At 38.1% G+C, this 14465-nt stretch overlaps 1 protein-coding gene across 3 annotated transcripts in view; it reads left to right on the forward strand.

Moving 5' to 3' along the window:
• Window positions 1–14465, forward strand: part of STK3 (serine/threonine kinase 3) — a 145880-nt gene that overhangs the window by 21318 nt on the left and 110097 nt on the right. For all 3 annotated transcript variants that reach the window (XM_064507681.1, XM_064507682.1, XM_064507680.1), the window contains exons 5-6: window positions 9703–9867; window positions 10293–10460. In XM_064507681.1, coding sequence (XP_064363751.1) covers window positions 9703–9867; window positions 10293–10460 — 333 coding nt within the window. The remainder of the gene's footprint in view (window positions 1–9702; window positions 9868–10292; window positions 10461–14465) is intronic.

Genomic DNA, 14465 nt, shown 5'->3' on the forward strand with positions numbered 1-14465 from the left:
TTTTGTGCTCTGAGGAGGCTGCCCTTGATGATGAACCAGCTCTCCAAGGCTCCATTGCCCTTCAGGGCAGTGTGCCATGGCATCCCGCCTACGTAGTTCCTGGAACAAACTAGTTTGCCATTTGGAAATCTGGTTCCGCTACTTGCCTCTGTCACTTCCCTCAGTATCTTAAGCTCTGCCATCTCATGGTCACTACCAAGGCTGCCACTGACTGTCACATCCCTGGTGAGTTCTTCCTTATTCATGAGTAACAGATCCAGCAGAACACCTACCCTAGCTGGCCTCTCTAGCCTGCAGCAAAAATTGTTACCAGCTCACTTCTGGATTTCTTGTGCCATGCCATGTTGCCTTCCCAGCAGATACTGAGATAACTGAACTCCCCCATGAGAGCCAGGGGGGAGGCTGTGATCGGGGGGGAGTTCTAGTTGTTGAGGAATGCTTCATCCACTGTCTTTTTGATTGGGTGGTCTGTAGCAGATGCCACGATGACTTCTTCCTTTTGGGCTACCCTTCTGATCCTGACCTATAAGCTCTCAACAAGCCTGTTAACTATTCCATAGCAGAGCTTTGTGCATTCAGATTGCTTGTTTGTGTACAGCCCAGCCCTCTACCACCATGTTTTCTGTCTGTCTCATGTAAAGAGCCTATATTGCATCTGTCACAGTGCTCTGGTTGTGTGAGGTATCTCATCATGTCTCTAATTCTAGTGACATCGTAGCTTTGCAACTGTGCACAGACTGCTAGTTCCTCCTGTTTGCATCCCTGACTATTTGGTTTTGTGTACAGGAATTCAGATGTACCCTCACTTGCCCTGCTTTTTCAAGGGGAGCAAGAAAACCTGCTCCCAAACCCTGTTCATTGTGTGCTTCCTCCATGTAGCTGAAGGCTTTGATTTCTGTCCCTAGATGAACCTAGTTGAAAGCTGTTTTTAAGTTAGCAAGCCTGTTGGTAAAAATACACTTCCCCTCCTTTGTTAGTGGATCCTGCTTCTCCCCACCGGTCCTCATTCTTCTGAGGATCCTGTGGTCATGTTCTGCTGGTGACAGCAGGCATGCTGCAAGGTGTTGATCCGCAGATGCATCCGCTTCTGCGTGAGGCTTTCTCCTTGACTGGTATGACCAAACCCACCACCACTTGGACCCTTGTTCTTTTCATGCTGATTGCTCGAGGCCTCCCCTGGCAGTATTGTTGGGGTCAATGTAGATGAGCTGCAAAAGGCAGTGTTGTGAACAGGTATCTAGTTTGTGAGCCAAGTGATCTAACTGCAGATATGTTTTATATCATTGTGAAGAGTAGGGTGCTGTGTGTGGTTTTTGGGATTTTTTTTTTTTTTTTTTGGTCACAGCTCAAGTTGGTGCTTCCTATTTGAAAGGCATATGGTGGTATCTTTCGAATGATCTGTGAATAGAATTTCCATTGGAGTTTTTGACCCTAATCACAGTACTTTGTCAGAAAATGACTTTGAAGAACCAAATTAATTACATTGATGCTGGTCGCAATTGTGTGTAGATGTGACAAATGCATGACTTTGTGCCACTGAATCATAGTCACTGTACTTAGTATAGTGTTGAAGAGGCTCTGTGCTGTTCTGCACTAGTTCCAAGGTTGTGGTCAGCATCTGGTTAGCCAATTTAGTATTTCAGAGATTTTTCTTTTTCCTAGCAATCTAAAGCTTGGTAATGATGAAGAAGATTTAAGGAGTCTAATTTCCATCTTCTATTCAGTTCTAATCTCCTTATATTGCCTAATTAGTGCCAAGTGATGTTGAACATGGGTTCAGGGGAGATGCCTACAATTTCCTGAAACAGTTTTGTGTAGGAGCCACTAAATGTGAATCAAATAATTTACTGTTGCTTATAACCTAGGCTTATTTTCAAACTACGGGTAAAGGACTCTGGTTCCTTAGTGCTATTTTGTATAGTATAAAAATGCTAAGTTAAGGGATGAGGAAAGAGGGTCTGTTGTATATTATATCCAAGAAACATTACCAAATTTTTGTTACGTGGATTACCTAGTAAAAAACTCAAATCTGAAAAAATATCAGCACCATTCAACACCTGTGCAGCCCTGTTCTTGTGAATTATCATTGTTATACTTACTGTTGCTTGCTTTTTCATGTGAATTTTGTGTGCAGAATGACTTGTGTTCAATAAGAAGAATGACATTTGCTACCTCACTGCCTTCATTATATACTGTTTGATCCTGTGCCTTGTTTATTATACTTCAGTAAAGTTAGTAATTCCTCTATGATAGTGAGTTCTTACCACTATTCCTCCCACTACCATAATATTGAAGTGTTCCTGTAGTTTTAATATAGGAAGAGGAAGGGATTATCTCCCTTAGCATGAGAGTATTGACTACCGAAAGTCTAATACCAAACCTTGTTGGAATAACTAATTTAAATGTCATGATTTGGTACCTCACTCAAGACATACAGGCTGTGATTTTGTTTGAAGAGCACTGGCTTCACTCAGAGTGTGCAAAACTGCTTAAAAATGAAGTCTCAAAGGTAATTGCTCTGAAAGTGAAGCTCAGGTAATTAATTATTGGCTTCAGGAAAGTGTAGTCTCACTGGAGTTTATAGCAGACAGAGTGGGATCCAGAATCTAGCCTTGGCCTTAGGCTAGAGTTGTAACCGTAATTCTCTTTCTGTAGCTTCCTGCCTTATTTGAAGTATAGTTTGTAAGTTACTACAAGTGAGAAAGGAGTCTTAGTCACTTTGTCATCTCTTCTTCCCTGTCTCAGCCTTAGTCCAGCCTTATCTTCACATAAATGAAGGAGAGAGAGGTCTGTGATTATAAGGTCAGTGATGTCTGAACCTCATAGCTTATTCTGGTGAAAGAATGATTATTCCCAGGCCCCTTTGTTTGCCGTGGAAGTGGACCTACCCAGCGTGCTTGGTCTAATCGGTCCGTTCACATGCAGTGATCTGATACTTTCTGTTATTTGTGTAGGTAGTCGCGTTGTCCATCTTTATCGTTCTCATTCATTGTAATTTATAACTTACATGTGGTTTGATGAAGGATTTGAAGCTGCTTCATAGCTCACTCATGTTTAGAGGGTACTACCAATCCATCAAAAGGACATAGTGTACAGGATGACAACTAGCCAAAGACACCAAGCACAGGAATGTTCCTCTGGATTTTAAATGAGGATGCTGACATAACTAATGAAGTAGGAAGATAATGAGTGCGAAATCATATGAATGTACAACATACAGGGAGTGTTATGCTGGTGGAAGAGTGGTGCTGTAAGTTCAAAAGCTTAGCATCAAATCAATCAATTGCTCTAAGAAGAAACGTGGTATCCATATGGCTTGACCTTCTAGGAATAGTACAGTTTAAGAAACATACTTGCTGCCTGATCAGGATAGCAACACTGATTGTAACCTATTCCTAGTATTAAGATACTAAATAGTTTTATTTCTTTTAATTGTATTGTGTGTTGTCAATGGCTTTAATTGTATGTCAACATCAAACTAGTGCTAAGACTAGTGAGTACAGAGTATTAAGTAAATGGCAAGTTGTTTGCTATGCTGAGCCAAGTTATGTACTGATTCTGTAGTTTGTAGTTTCTTTTGTAGGTTGAAACTCATTTCCAGGGACATAGGCGTTACACTACCTATTCTAGTGGCTTTTAACTGTCCTCATGAGGAAAGCCTGTAAGTTACGGGAAGGAAGGGAGGAGGCTCAGTTAGGAAGTACTTTGCTGTGGATATTAAGAGTTTATATAACTCTTGTAGGCTCTGTCTATGAATGACACGAATCAGAAGTTTTAGATCTGTTTCGTTGTGCTTTGGCTTTTTGCTGCTTCCAGCAATCAGGAGGCTCAAAAAGTACCTGCCTCTTCTTTTCCCATGAATTGCACCAAGTGTAAGTTACTTCATGCGCCACCAAGTCTGTGTACTGTATAAAAAAAGAGCTATACATCATAATTTGTGGTTAAAAAATCTTGTATCTTTATAGATTTCCCAACAAGATGTTTTTTCATAACTTGTGAAGATGAGGACGTATGCCTCTGATGCTTTTGGGTAATCTGACTTTCAGGATCATGTCCTTGTAATACAAGCTTAGAAATATGGAATGCATTACAAAATCCAAAAACAGGGTAACTGTATAGCCGTAGGGAGGAAAGAGGACTACCTTTGGTTTGGACAGAACTCAGCTAAGTTGTTGGATATTCCTTAGCAGTTAAATATTAAGGAATTTATTTTCGGGGTGACATACAAGCCTTAAATGTAGATCAGTCAACTAAAAAAAACCCTGAATTATTCAAACTGGCCTAAATGCACCTAACCCTGCTGTATAGAATGATTTAGTTGTAAAGGATGCTAATATAAAACATTTAAATACCATTACCGCTGTGCAAAACCAGCTACAGTAGACAGTTTTGGTCTCTTACCTCTTTAGAAACAATGTAGGACTGTGTCTTTTTGTACACTGTTTTGTGTGTTGAATAAAAGTAGAAATGGTGTACCTATGACTCAGCACTGACATAGTTAAATAATGATAAAATGCATGTTAAAATGTAATTCTTAGGTGGACTGTCTGTAGTTTTAGAAGTACTTCTACTGCAGAACTTGCTATTTTTCTAGGTGTTTGAAATGGTGTGCTTAGATGGAATATATTCTGTAATATGTTGAATGTTTAAATTGCATAAAAATCAAGAAGCAGATGATTCTGAAAAACTACTTAAGATCTTGTGTTGTGATTGCATATTAATGATTAATATGGTAGTACATTATTTTTTGAAAAGAACTTGTGTGGGAAAGGTGAGCACACTTTTTTTTTCCCTTGAATGAGACTGGAAGTCTGTTTATGTGTCTAAATGTTAACATATTAAATATTTTGTCTCTATTATGCATACACTGGGTCATGTTTTGCAGCAATAATATAAGCAGGAATGATTTCTTTAGAAATGGCATCAAGTTATATAGATGATGGTTATATATTTTACAAAGTACAAATGGATGGAACAGAGGCATCCAGGGTTGGGATTGTGTAGTGAGTATCAAAGCTCTGTGAGGCAGAGCAAACCTCTTCTCTCTTCTTTTCTCCTGTACTTTTGTGTTACTGCTATTCCTGATTAAAAATTACTCATGCTGTGCTTACTTCTTATAGACTATGTTCACTTCTGTCTCTTTTTATGACCATTATATATATATATATACACACACACACATATAGATGTTACTTAACTATTTTTACTTTTTTACTTTTGTTTCATGGAGCCCTATTGGAGCTTTCCGATGGTCCCCAGATGGTGTATTTGGGCTGTAGTACTCCAGAACTCACTTCCTTCTGGTTTCCTGGATTCTCACTCCATAGCATCTCTGACAGCCTTTTGGTACAGGTATTCTGCTACCTGCTCCTTTGCAAGAGCTAGCTTTTGCAACGCAGCTGCAAAAGCACTCCTCTATCCAGAGTTGACCCTAAGATGTGGCTTAACCACTAATTTTTCAAGAACTAAAACTAGAGACTTGCCTCTTTAGGAGCACACCATATTGAAGAGAGATTATTTGCAGAACTTTCTAAACACAATTCATCTTTATTTTAGACAAGGCAAATAATGCTTGTTTCCAGACCAAAACAGGCATTAAGTTCCATGAATATCTCCCTGTATGTTTGTTAATGCTCAGGATCATTCTTTTGATACGTGTTAGTTCAGGGTTAACTGCATGGAAGACATCAGAGATCACGGATACTGCAGTGTTTCTCAGCTGGGATAGATTTGGCAAACCTCTGACAGAAGGTGTTGTGTTCAGCATATCATAAACCATTCATGAAAGAGTATTTGCTAATGGCCAGAATTTGTAAATTGTATCTAGAGTGAGTCTTCACATAATCACAGTTTTACTGTACTTACCCAGAGAATTGTGAGCTTGTGTAATATGGGCTTTTTTTCTTCAGATATCCTTCTGCCTTTTCTTCAGTTCACCTTAACAGTTGGCTTGAGTCCCCTCTGGCTTGGTTCCAGATCAGGTGGGCAGTTCCGCTCCCTGGGGGCAGAGCAGTGCCAGCAAAGCCATCTTGTTTGAGCTGTACATAACCGAGTTTTCCGTTCTCATGGTGTACAGTCCTTGGAAGCAGCATAGCAGCGAGCTTAAAGACGTAGCACAAGTAAAGGCTTAGAGCAGTGTGCCAGCAGATGGAAGGGTTGAAGATCAACCACGGTGAAAGATCTGAGATAAATGGCTGGCAGGGAATGTATAATGTGTTGCAGAGGCAGTCAGCGATGGCAACGGTGCGTGGAGTTATTGTCATCCTCAATTTTCTCCTCTGCTGGCACAGGGAAGCGGTGTGAAAGGCAGTGGGATTCTTTGGGTATGGTTGCACACGTGCTCCTTTGGAAAGCAGCACCAGCTTGAGCTGCCTTTGTTGTACCCTCGTTGGCTGTGCTATGAACTGAATCAAGGAACTGGTTGCTTTGAAAAATAATTTGTCAAGCGGGTTCGTCTTTACCAGGGTCAGTCACAGTCATTCAGTGGAAGGGCTGGCATGGGGTGGGAATGACTGCTGTGGGCTTCAGTGACAGGAAGGACTGGAGCTTGACACTGCTTTTTAACTAAGTATGTGTGTAACTGTGCCCTGGCTCCACACCCAGGTTTTATGGGACTGGGTTGAAGCAGGAATAGGGAAGTGGCTCTGTTTGTTAAATAATTGAAACGTAAGTGCAGATAATCTTGCTGACTAATGATTTTTTCCCTTCTCTTGAGTCATTCTGCTGGCTTATAAAGTGACTGTGAGAACTGGTTGGTGGATTTTTTGGTGTGGTGCAGAGGGAAGGTGTGGAGGTGTATCCAGCACTTTCAAAACTGAAACTGGAAGGAACTGCTATTGCTTAATTTAATTTCTATGTAGAATTGTGAAAGTAGAGAAAGGAAAAATTGGAACCCAGTTTTGCGGCCTAATTTGAGCATTCCTCTTCCATTTTATAGGTTCTTGCTTTTTAAGAATGTCAGGTTCACTTGCTTAGTTCTTATATTAAAAATTAATGTATTTTAACTGAGCAGTAATTCAGTTACATGAATAGATTCTCTGTATTTTTTTGAAAACTTGCGTCATGTAGGATGAATTGTGTTTTTATTTTATTCCAGAATCTCAGTCAAAATCTGAGTTTTTCTGGGGTATGGCATGTGCAAAAGACTTGCTCTCATTGTTTCTCTGTGAGCACTTATTAGGGAAGCGTGCATGTTCCTATTATGTTAATCCAAAGTGATTAAGATAATTGTGCTAGGTGATGATTTATTCAGTAGTCCATGTAGTTCTGAAGCAGATAAATGAAAATACGCATATCTGAATTTTTTGGACCATGTTGCCTTTTCTTTGGTAATGAAGTGCCAGTCAGTTTGTTGGCAGTTGATACTTGCAGCTTACTGCATTATTTGTGATGCTATATGAATTCTATAATGTATTAATGGAATAAATGAGAGAGGTATTTTAGACTATCTAGTTTATACTACCTCTTTATTTATAGTAGGTATTTAATAGTCAATTTTTTTTCTTTCTACTTTTAAAATTGAAGTTTTTTTGGTCTGCTTAAAAAATAAAATCAAGCAAAAGAGTTCTTAATGTTTCATTTGTGATGTTTTTTCAGATTTTAATAGATTTCCCTGTTGACAGCTTTTGGCTTACTCTTCCATTTTTTTGATTTTGTTTTTCAGTTTCTATTCAATTTTATTGTGCCTCTTCCACTCTAATTATGAGAGTATCTTTCTGTTCATCCTGACTGAAAAATAAACAACAGATGTAACAATGTGAAAAAATGCTGGGTATAACTTTGCAAAATGTATTATTGACTTTACAGTTTAGGCTCTTTAGAACTTGAATTCCTTTTATGTTAATTCTCAGAGGTAACTGAAGGCCATGTTGTTATTAAAGAACATGTTTAAAGTTCAACATGGTTATAGATGATTCTTATGAACAGGTAAGCTTCATGTTTTCTAGAGAACAGAAGATACTAACAGGCTGTAGCTACTTTGAAAGTCACATGTTATATTATTTTCACATAGTGGTAGTTGTGCTTATTAAAATGTAGAGTGTCTTACTTATCAAATATATTCAGGGCCAGCTGTGTTAGGACTCCTGTTAGTTCAATTATGTAACCTTACAGTGCAATGGTAACGTAATATAATGTAGCTCATGTGGATTATCTACACGTAATATTAAGAGCTAACAGGCAACCTTCCATGAACAGCAAAGTAATTAAGACTCTTGGAAGATGCTTTAAAGCATATGGTATTTGTATCTGAGATTGAAAAGCCATACATTCAATATGAATATGTTTTCCTATGAGGAGGTCATGTAGCAGTTGCAAAATGGTGCAGGTTACTTAACGAACCTCCAAGTTTGGAGACCATTCTTGTGTCAGCAGCAACAAGAAAGAGTGGTGGAAGAGAGAGCCCCTAGCTCTGGGTGGCATCCAGTCTGAGTCATTTCTGTGCCTGTCTGCAGATCAAAGGAGCAGGTGATAATGGTTATTGGCACCTTCCAGCATAACAGTACCCTGATATTTTTGTTTCCCTTTTTCAGGGCTGAGTAGGATTTTTGGGAAGGTCCTAGGAGCGTCTGTGTAGGTATAGTTCTACAGCTTTGCATCAGTGTGGAGCTCAGGCAGAGTGAGAAATATTTATTTTCAAAAATTAGCATTTACTTGTGTTCTATATAAAATTAAATTCTTAAAAATAATAGCTTACTTTACAAAATTTTACTGAAGCCTGTTAACTAGTTGGTAATTGTTGAGAGTTTTATGACTGTTTATATTTCTGCATGCTACTTTGTCTTTCTACAGAGAGTAAATAGCAGTGTCCTTGATGAATATTCGTTTTTAGCAGGCTTTGTGGTAAATAACTACTTGGCTGTTTTTGGTATACAGTAATACTCTGCCTTTTGTTTTATTGTTTTTTGTTCTTGCCAGGAAGCTCTTATTGCATCCTTTCTGATTTGTGGATTGCCAGCAATGAGAAACTAAGTGATGTAATTAGAAATTGCCCTGGGCAAAAGCAGATTCTTGATAATACTAATTGTAGACTTAGCAGGCATTTCATATGTGGGAGTTTGCGAAATTAAGAAAACATGGCATTCCTTTCATCTCTTTCCAAATGTAGGACTCGGCTAGTTTGTTGTGCAAGCGCTTAACTTAAGGGCCTGAATGCTTGAGGACTGGCTCTGACCTAGCACAGAGAAAGGGTTATCTTTTTTTCTTCCCTAGGGAAGTGTTCTGGTGTGTGCTATCTAGTCCAGTGGTGGCTAGCTGTTTTGACAAAGGTAATGCGTAACTTGTCAATTGATATGTATGATTTTAGTGATAAATGTTAATTGTGTATTGTTGAAACTGTGCAGCAGTTTTTATGGAAGACTTCAGTGTCTGAAGGGTAATAATTTTTGACCGACAGGCAAGAGCATTTTGTCTGTTGCGCCACCTGATCTGCATCAGTCAGTCCCTTCTCTAGTTTTGCAGCTCACTCACTTTAATTGGACTCCAGAGGTGTGTGTAGGCATGTAGCGATGTGGATCAAGTTGCTAGATCAGAGATTGAATTTTAAGTGCTCTTGAGAATATTCCTGTCTATATGTACTTTTTTGTGTGTATTTATAAGAATTGTCATGTAGTGCTTACCTGATCATGTCTTAAATAGTTTAAATATATACACATTGTGTATGCATATATCTGAAAATAAAAATAATTTTATGTGTTCTTGCAGCTAACAGAAGATGAAATTGCAACTATTCTTAAATCTACTCTTAAAGGACTTGAATATTTGCACTTTATGAGAAAAATACACAGAGATATAAAGGCTGGAAACATCCTTCTTAACACTGAGGGGCATGCAAAATTAGCTGATTTCGGTGTTGCTGGCCAGTTAACAGTAAGTATATGTGGAAAGATCATTTAAAAATGCTTTAATGCTCCTAACCATGTCTTTTGCTTTTCTCTTTTTCTTCTCCCTTGAATTTTGTGTCCAAGAAGTGACTAGTATTGGCGGTAGAGCTGACATTCTTTGTCATGATGAGTTTTTTGTATATTGAAAGGCTGTTTAGTTCTCAATTGTTTATTATTATAATCTGTTTTACATAAAGTGCTGGATGATCCTGCTTTAAAGTCTTATTTGAGAGTTAGTTATTGTCACCTATTTGGCCTCAGTAGGCTGTCAGACTGAATCAGTTTGATCATAATTGGAAGTCATTGCAGTTTGATGTTTGGGTGGCTAATTTAACATTTAAATGTAGAATTAATGTCAAGTCTGTGAAAATAAGCATTCCTGTTTTAATTGCCCAAATAATATAATTGCAGGATACAATGGCAAAACGTAATACTGTTATAGGAACTCCATTTTGGATGGCTCCTGAGGTAATACAAGAGATTGGCTATAACTGTGTGGCAGACATCTGGTCCCTTGGTATCACTTCAATAGAGATGGCTGAAGGAAAGCCTCCATATGCTGATATTCATCCAATGAGGGTAAGTGTGGATGGGAGTGGGGTTCTTGTTTGTTGTATAAAATACTAATCCTATAATCTCAGAACTGGACATTTATGGACAAAGTTTTAATATATTTTTTTACTTGCTATCTCACTTCCTATTTACTGTAGTTTGCCTGTATTTTGACATGTATCTGCAAGGTTTTGAAGTGTTCTTGTCTCTACATGAGAGAGAAAACTAAGGCAATATGTGCTTAATTGACTTGAAGACAATGTATAGAGCCTGTTTCAGGCTGTACCTGCATTTCCAGCGTTGCATCACCAAGAGGCCATCCTCCTTTGAAAGGCAGTTTTCAAGTAAAGGTGGGCAAGAAAAGAATTCAGAATTGTCCTATGTGAGCACTGCTAACATAAATAGCCTTGAGCAGGTTTTATTTATTACTGACTCTTAAAGTCTGTTACTGAATTAGTTTACTTTTTGCAAAATAAAATATAAATAGAATTGGTAGTTTTTTGAGAAGTAGGAGTTATAAAGAAATTACTTTGAGAAGTTTATGGAAAAAATGTTTCTGTAGGGTTTGCTGCTGCTACTGTTGGTCATGATTTTGGTTTTTTGAAATGAGCTATTGATACTAAACCAGTATAGCTATTCTATAAATACTCAGTTCTAGGATTGTATACATCTAAATTCCGTTTGGTATGAACAAGGCCTTTTATATAGTTAAAGTAATGTTTTTTCCATCTGTGTGCTTTGTTATAAGAATGGCATGCACGCTGGATTATCTGTTCAGTTTTCTTCTGTTGATGTCTCAGATAACCTGATCTTGATATAGGGCAATCACCACTATCAAGAGAGAAGGTACTGTAGATACATGATTACCTAAGGTAGTGCATACATAAATTCAGGTGTTTTTCATGCTGTTGGGTTCTTGTTTTTGGTTTGCCTGAGCTTTCGTTAGAGAAGCGACATTTTTCTGAAGGTTTTTTTTTTAATGTGCAATACAATTAAAGCTGGTGACTGACTGTCTTGTAATTTGAAACATTACATCATTTTGGAAACAAAATGTACTTGTCCTGCACCTTCTCCCCCCCACCCCTTCCAAGAATTAGTGATTTTAAAATCGATGTCCAAACTGAAAATACTTCAGATGAAGCTGAGAAGAATAAGATAATCATCTCTCAAGCTTGTTTTTAGTGGCAAATTTAACTTAAGATGAATTAATGTTTTAAAATTCTTTTTAAGAACTATATTGATTACAGATTAATTTGATCATGCTGGATTTTTTTTTCAGTTGTACCCTTAAATTAATTGTCTTCATTATGCCTGGGTTCATTTTAACATAATTGTGTGTAGTTGTACTAGCTGATGAAAGGTAAGGGCTACATTGTCAGAGAGGATTTTATAAGCATGACAATAGCTGCTTATAAACCAAAGGTCACTGCTTGAATTTGAAAGCTTGCGAATCTGTTTAATTCTTGTAATCAAATGAATGCTATCAAAGGCCAAATTAAAACAATTCTGGGTTGCATAGAACACGTGTTCTTGTTAATAAATTACATTATGGTCTTTAAGGACTTCTATGCAGTTAGTACTCTGTTGTATATTTGATACCTTCAGTTTTTCTTAATTTTTATTAGTGAGTTGTTACAGTGGTTAACAAGAAATACACAGATTTAAGCTGCAATAGTTTTTCCAGTGTTATACGATATAACTTCACAGGACTTTTGGACATATGTAGATGCTTTCCTACTTTGTTTTAGTTATGACATAGAATTGATATAGGCAAGCATGAAAGCTTGGGTAAATTTTCATTGATTTTTTTTCTACATGTTGCTGGAGTTCTGTGGTATTTATGTAAAGTACAATTTTGTTCCTTGGGAATGCATGTTGAAATTATCATGTGCGCTGTTTTGCTGTAGGCTGGTTGGCACTGCCACAAAGGTAATGTCCTGCCAGTAGGCCATTTCCTTGTCAACTGCGTTTACAATTTAATAGAAATATTACATGACTTCTTTAAACAAGTGTTTTGGCAGAGAGGAAATAGCAGATTCCATGCAAACAAGCATAGCTTCCTCTCCTTAACCACACTCCAGCTACTCCAAAGAATTGTACTAGTTTCAGTTGGGGAAGGGTGAGAAGTGGGGGTGCAAAATGGAATTTTGGCAGTTTATAGCGCTTTTGTTGTTTAAGTATTCCTCATCTAGTATATATGACTCCGTAAGTATCATCAATGATATTTCACTTGTTTTTGCTGCAAGTCCAAATCCAGTATAACCTGCAGTTGTCATACTTGGTTTAAGGCTCAAATGTCAAGATCATCTGCCAGCCCAAAAGTCTTAACAGCAATACTTAATTTGTGCAAGAATTATGGAAAGCCTCATGTTTGATGTCAGAGTTCCTTTATACTTTCAGTAATGTTATGATAATGATATACTTTGCTAATGCTGGAAAGTGAAATCTCTGCATTTTCTCCGATATATTTTCCTCAAAGCAGAAATACTTTCAAGCAGTTTTAAAGGGGAGGGAGAAATGCAGGCATCCTCAAGGTTGCTGTAAAACATGGTGATACAGCTACTAGAAATAGCAACGAGTTTGCTGTTAAGTCAAAGATCACTTAAACCTAGATGTCTAACCCATCTAGCATGGCTAAAAACATGCCTGTTGCAGTAGCTGGTACAGCAGCCAGGGATTAATATGGCTAATGTTGTGTGCATCTGCCTTGGATTGCTCTGCTAGGATGAGCAGTTACCGATTTACAGCTAAGCGATTTAAAGAGGGCTCCAGTGTGATTCTAGAGCAAGATTCATACTCCCACTCTGGAACTGTAGCAACATGTTTTAACAGCTATGCTCCTGTGTCCCCTGTTGATTGCAGCATATATGCTGTCCTGTTCTGCTATTTATGTCCTACTGTTGTCTGTATTTAACTCAAATTATTAGCCGCTTTGCTCAGTTTCTCCTCTCCAGACAATATTTATCTCTAGTATTTCTTTTTGTTTCCACATTCCTCCTCTTTTGTAATGGAAACACAAAGGTTGGCACTATTTTGCCATAGCAGTTCTGATTTTGCTTTTTTTTATTGCAACATGCCCTTGAAATATCTTTCAGTTTTAATCAAACCATGCTCTTAAATTCCTTATGTAAAGGATCTTCAACCAAAACCAACTCTTCTAAGCTATGAAGTTTGTACTTATTCTTAGTTTACCAACTCCTGAAATTTGGCTTTGTTAACAAGTAGATTAACAACACTCCACCATAAAGCTAATTATAAACTCTAAGAATGGCTCATTTTGAGATCCGTTTTTTAGGACCACCCTTACCACAGATTTTCTTATATTCAGACAATGTCATGATCACTTACTGCTGTGAGACGGTGATTTCTTCATGATCAGTTTAAGCCAATTTAAATGTGGGCAGCTGATTACAGAAACAGCCTATCCCAGTTTTTGTGGCATCACAAGGAGTTGGATAAAGAAGCTGATCTTCTGAAAAGTCAATGTGACAAAAACCTGCTAGAATTGTGGAAGAGGATGTGCAGTGGCACGGAGGTGGACTGGGGAAGTGGGCAGAATGGAGTCGTGCACACAGCTGCGGTTTGACCACAGCTACACACAGATCCATGTAGACCAATGGTAAAACTGCAAGCTGACTTTTAGAAAACTTGCTCTTCTTTGCAAGGTCAGCTCTTACTGACAGTATGGAGTGCTTCAGATAAATGTTGGTAGCTTTCTCCCCCCCCGCCAAATTCTTTTCTTTCGTGCTTTTCTGGCAGCTGCAATAATTCATGTTGCTGTGGTATGGAAGAAGCTGGTGGTAGATGTGTTTTTCAACACTTCACAGTATTGGCGTTTGTTTTTTATGGTGAAGTTTGTTGGAAATGGACATGTGGGCATCATATGTTCTACAGTGAATTGGAGGGAACCAATTCAAAATGCTTCCATTTGCCTTAGGTCCAATCATGATATTTATTTTTCCATGGCACTTACCCAGATTACCCATGCCTCCTGCCTAGCCTGTCTCATTTTCACCCTGGGCTAATCTGTTT

Source organism: Dromaius novaehollandiae, chromosome 2, assembly GCF_036370855.1.
Source record: "Dromaius novaehollandiae isolate bDroNov1 chromosome 2, bDroNov1.hap1, whole genome shotgun sequence".
In the NCBI taxonomy this organism is placed as follows: domain Eukaryota; kingdom Metazoa; phylum Chordata; class Aves; order Casuariiformes; family Dromaiidae; genus Dromaius; species Dromaius novaehollandiae.